This window comes from Adelges cooleyi, unplaced genomic scaffold (genome assembly GCF_023614345.1).
Source record: "Adelges cooleyi isolate 19-005CV unplaced genomic scaffold, UGA_ACOO_1.1 ACOO_flye_CR_arks_rails_tigmint_CR_PRNA_651, whole genome shotgun sequence".
NCBI lineage: Eukaryota > Metazoa > Arthropoda > Insecta > Hemiptera > Adelgidae > Adelges > Adelges cooleyi.
Window position 1 is genome coordinate 960,709 of NW_026096352.1, and position 17,313 is coordinate 978,021.

The 17,313-nt window shown below is 32.1% G+C and overlaps 1 protein-coding gene across 1 annotated transcript in view; it reads right to left on the reverse strand.

Moving 5' to 3' along the window:
• The window catches only part of LOC126844215 (dynein beta chain, ciliary-like), a 45,759-nt gene that overhangs the window by 22,789 nt on the left and 5,657 nt on the right, over nt 1-17,313 (reverse strand). Inside the window, 27 exon segments of the mRNA XM_050582215.1 lie at nt 418-644; nt 726-950; nt 3,349-3,594; nt 6,300-6,329; nt 6,460-6,608; nt 6,691-6,814; nt 6,882-7,047; nt 7,124-7,290; nt 7,350-7,572; nt 7,717-7,886; nt 7,955-8,140; nt 8,341-8,418; nt 8,497-8,719; nt 8,800-8,964; nt 9,105-9,300; nt 9,363-9,481; nt 9,552-9,688; nt 9,745-9,940; nt 9,999-10,153; nt 10,220-10,330; nt 10,536-10,820; nt 10,885-11,020; nt 11,172-11,269; nt 11,485-11,696; nt 11,756-11,908; nt 16,321-16,460; nt 16,720-16,916. Of these exon segments, the coding sequence (XP_050438172.1) occupies nt 418-644; nt 726-950; nt 3,349-3,594; nt 6,300-6,329; nt 6,460-6,608; nt 6,691-6,814; nt 6,882-7,047; nt 7,124-7,290; nt 7,350-7,572; nt 7,717-7,886; nt 7,955-8,140; nt 8,341-8,418; nt 8,497-8,719; nt 8,800-8,964; nt 9,105-9,300; nt 9,363-9,481; nt 9,552-9,688; nt 9,745-9,940; nt 9,999-10,153; nt 10,220-10,330; nt 10,536-10,820; nt 10,885-11,020; nt 11,172-11,269; nt 11,485-11,696; nt 11,756-11,908; nt 16,321-16,460; nt 16,720-16,916 (4,514 nt within the window).

Consider the following 17,313-nt stretch of genomic DNA (forward strand, 5'->3'; position numbering starts at 1 on the left):
TTGTTTTTCTAAGTGTTTTTATACAGAACCAAGTTTGAAATAAACAAATGTAAAATTATAATTGCTTCTGAAAAAAAATATTAGAAAAGTTGTTAAGTTTTGTGCAACACGAAAAAAACAACTTATTGTTTTAATGACATCTGTTACGCAAAAAAAAAATATTTTTTTTAGAAAGCCGAGATTATTTTCCATAAGAAACTGATTTTTATTCTTTTTTTTTTGATGGTCAAAAAAACTATAAAAAAGAAGTGTCATGAAAAAAACTTAAAATACTTTTTACGACCGTGGACAAAAAATGATTTTAAATAAAACCCAAACAAATTTGAGAACATTCTTTTCATCGTAACAGACAATATGTAGTTTAATTTTCAACAAAAAAAATCCCTTAAGGGGTCGCTTCAAACGTTAGGTACTTACCTAACAACTAAGTTTGGATTGTTTCCGTTGGATAGAATGTCCAAAAGATCAGCGGACGACACGAAGTAAAACCTCGGAAACGCAAGACGTTTTGTTTCCAAGTACTCGGCCAAAGCCTTTTCGCACAACGTCAAATGACCGTGCAAATTGTCCAGATGTTTGCTCAAACCCGGTTTGTTGGTGGCCTCGATGACTTTTGGGGTGTTCGACATGTCTGCCATTAGCTCCTGGGCAAAACGTGTAAGCGAAAAGCGGTCGTTGTTAGAAAAATATCGCAAAAAACAAAAACAACGGGTGTGAAAACCCACTTTAAATTCGGAATCGATGCGAATGAATCTCTCCGAGTCTTCCGGTAATTGGTTGCGGATGTCGTCAGAGCTCATGAAAATCGATTCCAAATGCATCCAAGTCCGTTGCACTTCGAACCACGAGTTGATGACTTGGTCGGCTATGCTGAGTTTTTGTTGCCAGCCTGAGACTTCTTCCAGGAAAAACGCAACGAATTTCGATGTCATCAAATTTTGTAGTTGAACCTTAAACAGGATCGTACAAGATGGAAAAAAACAAGCAATTGTATTTGGACTGAATTTGGAAAACCAAATCCTTTGACGTGTTGCCATTAAACTGACAACGCAATTAGACGGATAGAGATTTTGCCCGTTTGTTTTTTTACAAATTGTATAAATAAATTGCATGAAATAATCTATTAATGAAAAAATTTAATTTTTTTATATCTTAAGTTATTAATATTTGATTTTAAATTTAACACTTCATTTACAAAATATGTATTACAGTATACATCTTAGTATACGATAGAGCTAATGTCTCGGCGACAAGACTTCATGTTGGTTTTTATAATTTTATTTAAATAGCTATCAATGTATTTATAAAGTGTCCATTTCCTAAAAAGTTACAGGTAAAAAAATGTTTAGCATTTAACATTTAAATTATATAATTTGTATGAAGATATTTGTTTTATTCAGCGGTAATAATTTATTACAATCATAAAAACCATAGTTGTTGTATAGGAAATTCATTTAAAATTATTTTTCATAATATTGAAATATTTATAACAAGTAATTTCGTGCAATTTTAGACCCTACATATAATATAAGCTACATCTAAAGTTAAATTCAACGGTTGATAGCAACTTGTATTATATAATGTCTTAAAGACTAACGTGTAATAGTTTTTTTGTTAATCGCACAAATTTACTTAAATATTGATTTCTTTTCAATTTATTATATTTAATTAAATTTTTATAACTACCTAAATAAGTTTACACGGGTCACTAAAAATTATTAAAAGAGAAAACATGCTAATAGCGATCTTAAAATAATCTTCAAAACAGGTTCACGGTAATATTTAACTTGCTACATTAATTAATGTGGAAAGTTATTACTTATTTTATTTCATAATAATTTTAGCAATAAAATAAAATACCGTCCGTAAATACATAATGTTATGTATAATATGAATGTACAAACTGTATAAGAAAATCCGGTTAATATACAAAGTTTGTTTGTCTAATTAAAAATATTTTTTTTTAATAATAATATAAATTTAGTTTCACTGTCTATAGGCGAAATGGATAAAATATATTCTTAAGGTTAACCAGACATTAGACATTGTTTATATAGTGACGGTTTTATTGTGGAGTGAGTGTATATACTATATATGACGGAAATACAATGGGGCAAAAGAGCTCAAGGACTATAGTTCGACGGCCTCTAGCGTGTTGCAATTTTACACGGCCTCAGAAAGTAGGCAAACTACCAGCAAAATAGTGGTTCGGAAAATAGAAAAGCAAGCACTTAATATCCATTAAACTATTAAAGGCAATAAAAAAAAGTGAAAAAAAAAACATTTTAAACGTCAAAACCGATATTAATCGAATTATTTGAATAATTGATTTTAAATAATCAAATTTTATAACATACTATTACTTATTACTTTATTATTATAATAAATTGATATATACATACATATTTATACACAAGATCAACAAATAAAAAAGCTTTTTGATTTCTTGTATTATTTTATCTCTAATACAATGTTCGTAATTCTTTTTTCGTTTTACCTTTAATGCTTTCACTTTTTACGGTTTACTTTCACTACTAAACCTCTCTACCGTATCTACTTTACAAGGTTTGTTAGTTAACGTAAATCTTCCACTTTTCTTTCTCCTGTACCCTCCTGTACATATATTTATTTAGATAATCAATAAAAATATTGTACTCTAAACAAAACAATTTAGTCGTCCAAGGTTAATTGACGGATGGCTAGTATTAGTTTAACATTGATGTACTCTGTACAATATTATTATGTTAATTATTTTGCTTGTGCAACTGCCATTAGTTCTCAGTACAATGTGTTGTTTAAATGTGTAAAAGGAAGCAACGCCATTGACGCATTTAACAGCCTAAACACGACCAGTATGTGTTTACTGACCAATTACCAACTATTTAGTTGTTGTTATACGACAGAAACAAGAGTGCATGAACAATCTATTAATTACCATATTCAACGAAACACCATAATAGTAATTGGTGTACAATTATAGGGTTGACAATCAATTTTGATTGTTTAAGTGATTAGTTCAGTGAAGAAACGAACATATTTTTTTTTAGTATTTGCTTTTGCTTGAAATTTATACGATAAAGTACCTCTATGGATAGTTTATTTTATAATACCTTTAACGATATAAGTTTTGGAGAAAAAAAACTCGTATATGACATAATTTTGATTTGACAAAATAAGTTTTTGTTACTTTGAGTTTGCTAAACTAGGGATATTTCCTACTTTGAAGTCACCATGCTAATGGTTTAGCAATCATAGTTTTTTTTAGAAATTTCTTTGTAAAAAAAAAAATGGCATTTGCTCTAGCAGAGTAACAATAATTATTGTAATGTGTACAATCGAAAAACGCACTTGATTCTCTTCTAAGGTCTCGATGAGTTTTTCGCTGGCTCTCAGCAAACTACATCCGGTACGGCCGTGAATTTCCTGATAGAATTCCATGGTGGCCCAAGTAGTTTGTAGTTCTCGCAGCATTTTCTCCATGGACATTTCCTTAACGGCTTTGTCAACAATGGTCTTGACGTCGTCTTCGCAGTCGTGTAAATTCAACGCCAACAACTCGGCCAGGGTAGTCGCTTGGTCCATCACGAATTTCACCTAAAAGAAAATCATAATAAATCAGCCGCTTAAGCACGCCAAACAGTATAGCAAATAACCAATATCGCAGTATCAACACCATCAAAATACATGGTAAATTTAAAAGCAATATACGAATTTTAAGGGATAGTTAATAGTTTAATGTACTCGTAGTAATCGGATACGAGCAAAAAAAGTACAATTTTAGTGTTAAAACGCTCAGTTTCCTCAAATCTGCAAACTTCAATTAACACAATAAAATATAATCTACACCAAGTATATGCTTATTAAATAGGTACAACAATAAATACTCAAGCACTTGAAAACATCAAACCAGCTAATAACATTTACCGACAGGGGCTTGCTAATAAAACAATAAATTAAAAAAGTGAACATAAACAATTTAAAAAAATTATAAAGCCAGAACACCATGACGCTGAGGCACAGTGGGATGGGAAAAATATTAGGATAGGGTGGGTCACAGATTTTCAGCAATTATTATAACTAAAAGTAATAAAATCACATTCAAACAAACGCTCCGATGCTATTCTGTAAATGGCAGAACTATTAAATATCGATTAAGACATTGTTAAGGCAAAAATGTGTTTAAAATTGATTTTTAGTATTAAGGAGGATACGATTACAGTTGACCGTCTGTCTACCCTTATAATTTGTTGTCGCTGTTACCCATATATCATAATCAAAAATATTTTTTAAATGTTTTAGTGCAATTTTATAATAATAAAAAAGTTTGACTACTGATTATTGTAAGCAATTATTTATATTATAGCCCCCCTATAGATCTACCATCAGCCTAATTTGCAGATCTAAAGCCCTAAAATAAACATAAAAAAGCGAAATAAAAAAAAATGTTGGTCTTAAAAGGAAAGGCTTAACATTTAAAAATGTTTGACCTAAAAAAACACCTTTCAGGGACAATTTCAAACCTAAAAATATTTTTCCTAAACTTTCAAAACTTACTTGGACATGTTTTTTTAAATTAAACATATTAACTAAAATGTGTTGAAGAATAAAGGAAAATTTTATATGGCAACATTTTTTAAAATTATTAATTTATCTGATACCTTCCGTAAAATGTTGATTAATATTGTAAAAAGAATGTGACATTTTAAAAGGTTAAAATTATTAAAAATTAAATAATTTCTAAAGCACTAAACAAAAATATAGTTATTAATATATATAAAACTATTTGTGATTAACTCTCTAACATTTTAGATGCGTTCTTTATATTGTGCTATTTGTACCACGATTATTATGTATTTCAAGTATTTTATGTGTGCTTTTAAAGTTAAAATTGATCAATTAGGGATTGCATAATAATTAATCAAACAGAAATGTACTCACAACTAACTCAAATTATATATTACTGACTACTAAAACTAGATACTTTTTTTGATATTTTATGTTTGTCGCAATATAGGCACAAGGAAGATGTCTGATAAATCTAGTGAAATTATTTAAGAAGTGAAATAAAGCTGTTGGTTCGTTTTCACTATGATCTTATCAACAAGTATAACTGGCTGCTGTGATGTAGATAGAGGTATGAATTCTTTTTCACGTGAGAGAAGTGAGAAAGACTGATTTTGAAACAAGATAAATCGGTCGCAATCAACGATAGTGGACTTTGTTTGGTAAACCCTACTAAAACTAGGCGACAGCTGTTATTATTTTAATCCCCTTTCGTAAAAACTAAAATGACACCACTTGATAAACCGGTTACAAACGGTTTGATTGACCATAAGGTTTCCATTCTTACAGGCGGGTCCATAGCTATTATAATATTAAAATACATAACAATATAATATAGTAGATAGACAAATTGTACATGTATAGTAGATGGAAATATTAGTATACAACATGATAACAATTACAAAACACTCACAAAGGCTATACTATATACAGTGGCGTAGTTACAAACATTTGAAGGGAGTGCTTTTATATGGACGGCGAAACACACCTTTAGCATCATTATTAAGAGGGAATAATAAATGTTTAAAATATGTTCTCCAATGCAGTGGATTCCTAACTGATTTATTAAAAATATTATGTCTGAAATGTAATAAAACAACTTTATATAAAAGATCAATAAGAATAAAATAGTTATTTAATGGCGTAAGTTAAGCATTTTTTTAGATAGTACTAATAATAGGTCAGTAGGTATTGAATTATAAGCTAATTAGATACTAATTTCAAATGCTATTTCCTATACATTTTTTAGTCAATAAAATTAAAATTTAAAAATTCTTTATTAATATTATATTTGTACACGTAAGATGTAATTTTAGTTATATTTTTAGATCATAAGTAGTAAAATTACGCTCAGAAAAATTGACTCTTAAAGCGATTTAATTTTCGATAATTTGTCTTCGTGGGGTAAAAAAGTCTTAAGTACAAAAGTAGTTTTTTAAAATAAGTTTTTTGGATAGTTATTTAATTATTACCTAGACTATTAAATACAAAATGTCATCAAAGTTAAGAAGTTGTATGATCTTTATAAAATAACATTAACAGACTCCTTCGAAAATTCATAGTTTTTTGGTAGATCCTAAATTATATGAACGTGTATGAATACGGGTAGATGAACTAAACAAGTTTTCACTCCATTCAAATGTTTAACTTCCATAAAAAAAAAATATAATATTATATCATGAATAATTACGCCTCTGATACTATTCAACAAACTACGCTTTTTGTTTGTTACTCACATCGAACGTGTCTGCCAAATCGACTAAACTCTGTAAACAGGTTAGTGGTTAGTGTTCAGACGTTGCATTTACAAGTCATAAAATACACCATTATAGTAATATAATGGTACATACATAAGGGGACATGAAAAAAAATAATATTTAACAAATTTCCTCAAACCTTGGTGGAGTTCATCAGCTGTTCCCAATGGCGTTCGCGAATGGCCGGGTTCTGGAGCTCGCCCACAGCCCTCAGCGATGTGACCATATTCTTCACAGTACCTTCCAGGCACGCGTATGTGTCCCACAACCTCATTTCTTTGTCCAATGCTGCGTGTGAAGTCGTCAAATGAAGGCAAAATATATTTTAAACACAAAATAATTCACTAAAATTGACGATGTTCACACCAACCTCGTATTTCTTTAGCAAACTTTTTGCATTCAATGTCCATATTTTCGACGTCGACTTTCCGCCAAGGCGTTGTCTTCCAATCGTCTATGCACGAATGGATCAGATGCACGTAGTCCCAGAGTTGCTAAAACGGCAAAAGTTGGATAATTAAAAGTTTAGACGCATACAATTATCGTTGAAAAATCGTGTACTTTCAACAGTTTCAATTCTTTTCTACACTGTTTGAGCAATTTGAACTCGGGGACGTTAACTTCAAAGAGAGAAGCTGACTCCTGTATCTGGGCCATGTTGTCCTCGAACATGGTAATCTTGGAATTGATGTCGTCCAACACAAAGTACGGATACAAGCAGTCGTATCTGTATTTGTAAAGCGCAGCATAAACATAAAACTATTGGTCGAAAACAAAACCAAGAACAAGACGACAAAACCTACCTAAAAATTTTGGACTTTTTGTAATTATCCCTGAAGTGAACAACGCGGCTGTCGAAATGTGAAATCCTATTTCTTATATTGTTTACTTCGATAGCTTGCAGCGGAGCAACTTGCTGCTTAATGTTAACCGCCAGCTTACACGTGTTGTTCCAGAGCTCGGGTAATTCCTTAAAACGAGTAACGTGATTAAAAAACCAATAAACAAGCATAACTTTGTGCTTAAAACCTGCAGCAGGACATTGACTTCTTCGGAAAGTTCCATATCGTAGTACTTCAGCAATTGTATTGTGTCGGTCAAAGGCTGAAACATTTCCTCTGTGTTAGCTTGTCTTTCTTTTACATTGTATAAATATCCCATGACGCTGACAAGTGTTTCGTAGTCACCCTCGACAACCGGTTGCATCAAACCTCCGTCTGCGTCTTGTATGAACTTAGCCAGGTCGAATAAACTGTAAATTATTATAACAAAGTACCAACTTAATAGTATTATCTAAATAATTAAAAATTATAAATTTATCTACAGTCATATGTTATTTCATAAGCCTATAGCGATAAATCAATACCACCATTTTAATATATTTTTTATTTTCTACCTGTTTGTTACGTTGTCCATTAGATGTTGTTTGAACATAAGACTCCATTTGCAAACAGTGTTTAATAGTTCTTGTTTAAAAGGTCGCATATCAACTTGAAACCACGAATCAAATACTTGGACCGATTTTAACTGTTCGATTTCACAGTAAAGATTTTCGAAATTGTCGATCTGAATTACCAAAACTCTTATTAGACAATAAACACAATGTAAGGTTCAATTAAAAAAAAAAACCTTACTTGTTCTTTATACTGTTCCATAGTAGGGCTCTTAGTAGGCGGAGAGTAAGTTTCATCGGCAGACATATTATCATACTCTTCCATCGAAAGAGGATGACCATATTGTAGAAAATGTTGCATGTATAGATCTCGATCATCCAACCACAAATACGAATAATTTTCAAAGTTTAAACAATAGTTATTGGCCTGAATTCGAAAAAATAATCTAATAAGTAATATTTTTTTTTATACTTATATCTAACAAGATTTGTTATAATTTCAAGTAAACTATAGCCTATTTGAAAGGGCGTCTAATGGACTGTCATGATTAATTGATCCCTTCAACATCAACTTATAGTAATGGACGGCATGGAAATACCTTAATATATATTTAATATCACATTTACCTCTTCGATTACCCGTGTAACCGCACTCATGATGTCTTCTCTCATGGCACATATATCTTGATTGGAATTCATTTCTTCCTAAAATTTGAGATATAACAGTTAAAAGAACCTAAAATAATTGCTCAATGGTTAGATATGTCTTAAATCAATACTGACGAAATAATTATTTGAGTTATTCGTAGTCAACACCCGCGGCATGTATTCGGAGAGTCCAACTATATCATCAATAATTCCTTGTATAATGGACCAAAAATTTCTTTCTTCGCTCGAATCTAATGAAGGCACAAACATCAAATCCGGATCTTGCAACTCCAGACTCGATTCGAACAAAGGTGACGTGGCGCTTTCGGGAATCATATTTTCAGCAATGTAGCATAAGCTTAGATGTCAAACAAGAAAAATATCATTGGACTATACGACGATTGACAAGTGTGACCAACGACAAACGTTTTGACTCACCTACAACCCACTGCATTTAACATGCCGTCCGCAACAATCGAATCAATGAATATCATATAATTTTGCCACTGGCTGTGATTGGTTTTATCTTGCATTCCGAACAAAGCGCAGTTTTCTTGTAAAAGCTTTTGAATTTCGGTTGCGGCTTTTTTGATTTCTTTACGCCTGTTTTAATTAAAACGTTATTAGTTGAAAATTAACTACTTGAAAGCATGGAATAATACAGGGACGTCAATCGACATTCCACAACAATAAAATTGCCATCTAGTCTTCGTTGTCTATTTAATCAAATTTTTACTCTTGACCTTTTAGAAAACCGTTCACCGCAATCGTCCATAGCTAACAAAGTATCTTTTTTGTTGTCTTTCCGGCACAGAACTGGGATTCGGGCCCATGAGAATAAAATCGATCGCATTCGTTTCACGTTTTCCTGTGTCTTTTGTACTCTGCGATACAGCTTGTTCACTAAGTCTTGCACTTTTCCAATGTATTCTTTGAGACCTGCAAAAGAACGCCCGTTTATACAATCACCTTGCTTGGAATAACTCAACAACTACTATTACCCTCCGAATTCCAATTCAAGGTCTGTTCTCCTTGTTTGACGAGTTCGTCGATATTTTCGATTTCCGCTCGCACCAATTCATATTCGATTTCTCTGCTATTGTTCCTTAACTTGTTATAACTAAAACACAGAGTCAAAGTCAAACGTTTTTTTATGATTCTATATCATATTATAATCGTTCTTATCTCACCATTCTTTAATATTGTTTAGATTAATGCAATTAATTCGGAACGTGTCTTCCTTTTCGTGCAGTTTTAACGCCTGGGCGGGTATTATATCTAACTCAAAAGCCCGCAAATAATGGACTTCCCTTAAGATCGCAACGAGCTAAAAACGTTCATATGTTATGGGTTAAGCAACGGGATAGCTAAAATACCAATTACCTCTGAATGGAAATTAAGCTGCAGCTCGTTGAACTTGTTCGCGCGTTTAAATAATGGTAATTTTAATAGATCTTGACATTTGGCAGGAACAATTGATCTCCAATTTTCGATAAAGTCCTCTTCGAGTTTTGTAATATTTGCCATAAGATTTTCCACCTTTTGCAGAATCAATCGTGCCTCTTTACTTTCAACGATCCTAAGTATGAAAAATAAGTCAGTCAGCATGAATAATTTGCTCACAGCCAAGGCCTTACGGATGATCTAGATTTTTGAAGCAATAGATTGGGTGTTGAATCCTAGCCTTCAACGACTGTGACCATTTTAAGCAACCCGCAACTGGAGGCATCAGTTTGTCCACAATAGGGGTACCTCGGGTTCTAATGGCATCTTGTTGGCTTATAAAAATTTTCTGTGCAGTGTAACATTATATTGTTTTTTATTTGTTAATTAATACAAGCATTCAACTAATTTTTACCTGACAAATCGTTATTTCTGCAGATAACATGGATATGATATTATCATAACTTTGTGCAAACATGTCTTTCATCCGAGATCGATCCATTACAACACTGACTATTTCAATCAGCTAATTGTTTTTTAAACATTAATAAATATTTACTATTGTTAGTATAAAAATTAAAAAAGGTTATAACTTTTATTTAATAAAACTCATTTTACTACGTTAATTTGATTACATTTAAGTTATGATGTATTAGCAAATAATTTTATTTATAATTCTATACCGAATAAGCAAATCCACTCATTCATTGTTTACAACAATCAACACTAACTTTGAAAACACTGTCCAAGTTGTAGCAGTCGTCGAACGCTTGGCTCAAGGTGAAACCAAGTCGATGATCCAAATCCTTTACGCTTTCCTTGAATTGCTCGTAATCCGCGTCAAACCTATCATCCTCTGGATCTAATACGTCGTAGGCTTTGCTAGCAAACAATGAAAATTGCTCGTTAAAGTCAGAATAAATATCTAAGACTCGGGTGCTCAGTAATCGTCCTTTCAAACCACTGAACTCGATTCTTTCTAACTTTGTGAATTCCATGACCGTGTCGAAAAACCACTTAATAAAACGATCAAAGTCAGCATTAACAAACTTTTGGCAAGAGCTTCGCCAACCAAATTACCTCAATGATGTGTAATCTCCTGACAAATAAATCGGTTCTGTTGAAAATTATATTAGGATGAAAAGTCCACAATATTGGCGTCGACCCATTTTTAAAATAAGACGGTAAGTTCTTACGATATTCATTGAAAATGTTCCTAAAAACAAAAAATTAAATAATTGATATATCTATTAATTGGTCCCTTTCTAGTTGGTCAAAAAAAAATCTTTCAATTATTTTAATTATTAATACATTTCTTTTTTATAACGTTTGTATTGATAATTATTGCAACCTATAAAAACTAATACCTGAATTTTTCAAAGACGTATATACAATGCTGAACTCTCGATTTCGTCTCATGGATATCACTTTGAAATATAGAAGATGGATCTAAATATCTAATTGCCTAAAAACACACTTATGTTTGAATCTTGGATGCACGCGTTTTACAAATAGATTATGTAATATTATTACAACTGTTTACTAAGTATATAGCTAATGTAGTATTACATCATATATTTTAATTTACAGTACAGTATCAAAAAATACTTTTCCTATACATAGGTTAATATTTGACTGTAGGGTTTTTTTTAAATTTAAAATCTATTTAGAGTGTTATACCTGTTCAATCACCAGATTGCATATCTCTTTGAGAAGTATAATTATTTTACTAGAGTTGCAGTAAAAATGAGAATTAGCCCACACCAAGCACACAACATGCATTAATGGACTTAAGCACACAATTATGTCTCCAAAATCTGTTTCTTCTAGTAATTTGAAATGCTTTTGTAAGGGTTTTAAATATCGAGCAATGTCTTTGGCCTCTTCCAAAGCTGTACGAACAAAGCTGTTTAATGATTTTGTTACAGACGCAACAGTGTTTAAAACTTACCAGAAGTAACATTCGTGTATATATTTTTTAGGCATGGATAATACGCGCTATTAGTCAGTTGGACAATTGTAGCCATTTTCACAATCCTCTGCTCATGCAGCTGTTCATAAATGAACTCTAAATTTCTTACACGATTATTCCAAAATGTCACTTCTGAAATAATTGTTACATATTATTAGCATTAGGTATAACTAAATTTTACAACGCAGGCATAAACAAATTATTTTGTAAAACTTGAGGTTTGTTATTGTAAATAATACATGCGTTTGACATTTGCCATTAGGAAATGTTATTGCAATGATTTAATCTAAAAGGGGTAACACCTAAACGTCATTTAGTAAGTTATTTTGATTTTATTAAAGAATTTAAGCATCTTGCATCCATTATTTTTTTTCGATTGCTTTCGTTTGTGTATAATATAAAAAATTATAAAACATAAGGTTTTAGACGAAAATGTTTCTCAGTTGTTAAAATATAATTAAAATTATATTAGAACAATTGCTACCCCTTGAACAATGTCGAGCGAAAAAAAAAACATTGGCATCACTTTAATTGTAGATTAATAATTATTATCTAGTTGCCTGAGTGATCCGGGCCAAACAGTTTTTTTGTAATTGTAATTTTTAACTTGAATGTGTTTTATACTTTGAGTATAAAATTGGAGAAAAAAAATTGAAATCATCGCAATAGTCTGTAATTGAAATTGTTCTCCAGCAACCAGTCCAAAAAAAACTATGGACTCTTTTGACAAAGTAGAACACATAAATGATAAGCGGTGGACCAACATAATAAAGCGAGACTTGATTAAAGAAATCGTACAAGTCCGTGAGGCAGACAAGCACAATCGCTCATTAGCGTTGCAAGTAGAAGCGGAAGCCAAAGATCGGTATTCGACAAAGTTAAAAGAAAGGATCAACACTTATCAAAATGTATTAAAATTAGCTAAGAACGATAACAAAGAAAAGATCCTAAACGGCGTAGCGGCCGATCCAGTATTGGTGGAACGATTTAAGAACTTAAATCCCCGAGAGATCGAGCTTAGCATCGCACTTTCTATACAGAAAATAGTTAGAGAGCGCAATGCGATACAACGACAAAACAAATTACAAGTGATAGAATTGAAAAAATTGAAAAAATTCGATAGCAATAAGAACGTGGAAGATACTACCGCTATGAACAAGATGATCAGCAAGATAGCGGACATGGAGACAAAAATCGCGGCAGCCGAGCTAACGAATAGAAAGACCGAAGCGATGGTAAAATTGCTGAAAGAAAATATTATTATGTATGACTCGCTGACGGCGCAATTACAAAATGACGCTGAAGAACTGGCCGTAGAAGGCATAAAGACAATTGAGACTGGTACGACTTTTAAGGAAGACGAGGGTACCTACACTCAAAAATATATTGAAGAAAAAAAAGCCAATATTAAGGCCACGGAAAAAGAGATGGCTTATATCGGTCGACTCCTTTCAAAGGAAAATATGCTTGAGCATAACAGGTAATATGATTGCCCCCAGAACTCTATTTCACTTTCCCTAGTTGGGTATATTATAATAACATAATATGTTACACTCTAGAAACCCATTAACGAGTGGTTTTCGCATATAGGAGCTTGCTGATGCAGGAACCACAGATGACTGACCTAGAAAACATCATACGCACAAAACTACCGTCAGTTTTTGATAATCAGCCCGATAACAAAACAGTACAAGAAATCAGCCACAAGTGGTACGACACGTTTTTTAAAGACGGACTTATGGGATTTGTCAACGAAGAATACAAACGCAACATACAGAACCATTTAAAGGCGGAATATGAGTATGAATTTCCAGGGGAACTGCAAGATTTTTTAAGTATCGACAACAACTTTCCTACCAAAGACGAGGTAGCCGCTGATTACGTATTGAAGGAACTCGGTTTCGGCAGCAAAGATGAAATGCTGCAGAGCTTGGAATTCGATAAGCAGTGCTACACGAGGTTGATTCAGTTGAAGGCTCTGAAAACGGTAATGTGGAAATTGGCGATGGGAAAATTAGAGGACGTATGTCAGTTACCGGAAAGTTTGCATATGATGTCCAACGCCGAAATAGAGTATGAAAAACAAAAGAAAATTTTGCAACCACTCGTCGACGAGCAAACGCTGAAAATACGGCAAATAGAAGAGGCGGACAACCACTACGTGAAATTGTTCAATGAAATGATCTTTGGTTTGGAAAACTTGGAAGCCAAATTAAAAAAAATACAAGTAAATAATTTTATTCAAACAAAGTAACCCTCGTTTCCTATGCCGCGTCCTTTTTGGGCTATAGGATTTGAATACAGAAGGCTCGTTTGTTTTTAGGTGCCTATATTGAGACACTTTCATTTGGTCAACCGAGGCGAGAAGAATTACCGTAAGGAACTTTACGGATTTTTGGCAAAAATCGATCCCTGTCCGCAGTGTAAGCCCAACGAACTTGTTCGCAGCGCTCAAAAGGAACTGACCAAGGGTGCTTCAGAAATCAAACTCTCGGTTGTTGACAAATGCGTGCAAATCATTGACAGATTAGAAAACAAGTTCTATTGGTGTATGAAGATTGTGGAAGAGTTCAATCAGAAAAACTTAACCATGGCGATTGCGTATTATGAGTACGAATCCCAACGGTTCATGCAAAAGCAGCAAATCAAAAACGACAAAGAACAAAACGTGGTAGCTGTTCGACCGGACTCGAGGGACTTGGGTAGAGACACGGGTATCCTGTCCAGAGATCAAAGGAAAGTCGAAAATCAAGAAATCGTCGACTACTTCAACGCCCCGAAGGACACGGACGACGCGAAGAATACCAGGAAGCCCATATCGTTTAGAGCTGATAAAATAGTTCTTAAAGCGCACAAGTGATCTGTCAATCTAAGTTTTACAATAAGTCCACATTTATAGATAAAGTAAAATATTTTTTTATCATCTAAAAATTAAATTAAAAACGCTAGCTCTTTGTTGTTCAATGTAGTGAAAATAACATTGAAACACAACACGAACAACATATAACACACTCAACACGAACCAACATTTTTTTCTTTGCCACCTAAGAAATTAAAGAAAATATGCATATTCAATTCAAAGATTTCGCAAATAATAACAGTTTATACTGAATGGATCTTGTTTTATTCCCGTTAATAACTAAATTATAAGGCGATTTAATCGGTCATTCGATAAAGTAAAGAATTCTTGATTACATTTTTATTTCATTGCATGTTTTACCTAAAAAAAAAAATCGAAAATCAAATCCCATTATATTATTTTATTTTATTGTGCGAGTATAATTAAAATCAATATATTATAATGTAAATTTAAAAAAAAGCATACATTAAAGAAAATACATGACATACGATAAGTTATGTATAAATTACAAAACACATGTATTTTAGAGTTTTTTTTAATAAAGTATTGCCCGCGCAGTTTCTCTGCAAGTTACAGCATTAATCGTTAATTATTTTCATCATGTAAAAACTAAAGCCAATCAAAACCAACTGATGTAATTTTTTAAATTAACAACCACGTATCTGTTCAAAATTAAACCAATCATTTAGGCAACAAAGTATATATGTAAATATATTTGTATTGGAAATCCAAAATATGGATTTTCACAAAAAAATGCTATTAAGTCATAAGTATTGAATAGTTTTACAGTGTAAGCCGTGTACCTAAGTAAAATATTTTTGATAAAAAATAAAACTAAAAAGATAAACTACTTTTGGATTAGTTGAAATCCGAAAATCCAAAATCCGAAAGCAATTTATAGTCAAAATTAAGCATTTTATTTTTTTTTAATTTCCTTTTCATTAAAATATTTTTGGTTTTTTTTGTAATATTATTTAATATTTCTAAGATTTTTAAGTAGCTTAAATAGTGTTTTTTTTAAAATCCGGATTTCCATCACTAAATTATATACATATATACATACAGTATATGCTTTTTTTCTTTTGGTTTTATCGGCCATTAGAACCATCCCGTCATTCCGTTTGGGCTTTGACGTTGAGCTATGAAAGTGCTAGTTTTAAATTACACTTGAATGTTTTTTTTTTGTCTGGAGACATTATATACTTTTAACTACCTACATATTTTTTCATAACACCAGTCAACATCAACATGTTAGATTAAGAATGCTGGATTCTTATTCCTTAGTATAGTTTAGGGCAGTAGGAAGTATGTATTATTAGTCTAAAACTTTTTTTTGTAACAATCAAAACGAACATAATTTAGCTGTTATTTATCAAAATCATACCTTTTGGGAAAAATTCTCAATTCGATAACTTTTTATTTGTCCGAAAAAAGAAAAATCTCACAGAGCATCGAGAACTTCTATTCTTAGCATCTAATTTCTAATTGCGATTGTAAGTTTGAATAAGACAAACTTACATTTTTTTTAGACCAATGTAATATGTGAAAAAATTGTTGGGGTACTTGACGAACATTGATTTACAGTAAAAACCCCTTTCAGTTTCTGCTACCCAATTTGAGCTACTACGATAATAAACCCGATCCATAAAATACCTGCAATTTACACTTTTGTATAATATAATACCTGTCCAAGGAGTCGGGTTTTGGTTATTTTTGCAAGCCACCGCCGAATCAGCGCTTAGAACATCTGTTATCTGTGTAGCCCATTTTATAATGACTCCTTCAACGGCAGACTTAAAATGTAGATCAACAACCTTGCCGTCGCTATAAAAAAAAAATTATAATAGCTAAATAATTTTTCACGAAGAATATAGGTGAAGAGTAAAAACATTTATGAAATTTTATAGATAAAACTTGTTTTGTGTGTGAAAAAAAAAATCTCAATTTTGCTAAATATTCTCGGTGAATTTCCTGTGAGAAGCAATGTTGTATGCACATAGTGGGTACATACAAAATAAAATATATTATGCAATATTAATACAATTTAAGTAGGTAAATGTTCTGTGCATTTTCGATCGGATACCTATCCTTAACCGTTTTTTCTATGCTTTCCAATCGTTCCACTCCGACCGGCATGGGTAATATCGTTTGGCCGTTGATTTGACCTTTGACCTGATAAACAGTACTCTTCAAGCTATGCACGTGCTCTTTGACGTCCAAAGACACAACGGTCGCCCAATTTCTATGGTTTTCTGGATTGGCCAACAAGGGTACAAATATCTGAAAAAGGCCAACCGTATTAATGTAAATGTAGGTATGTACTACCTATACATTTCACAGGTGTTCGCCAGCAACGTGTACGTTCACAGGTGGGTGACAAAAAGGACACTCAATATTGACTTCAATACCTATAGCTTGAATTGAGTTATTATAATATGTACAGTGCTTTTTGTTATCGCGAGATAAAAAAAAACAGTAGCCATATAGTATGAAATATATATACCAGTTAAATATTTAAGTACAATACATCTAGTTGTTGTCTATTACTATCACGTAGGTAGGCGAAGGTAACAAAGAGTACTCGTGTGTTTTTTTTTTTATCAAAATCATCGATATGCTTTTCTTTTAGTTTATTATACTATGTATATTTATTAATTTATAACAATCTGTATAAATA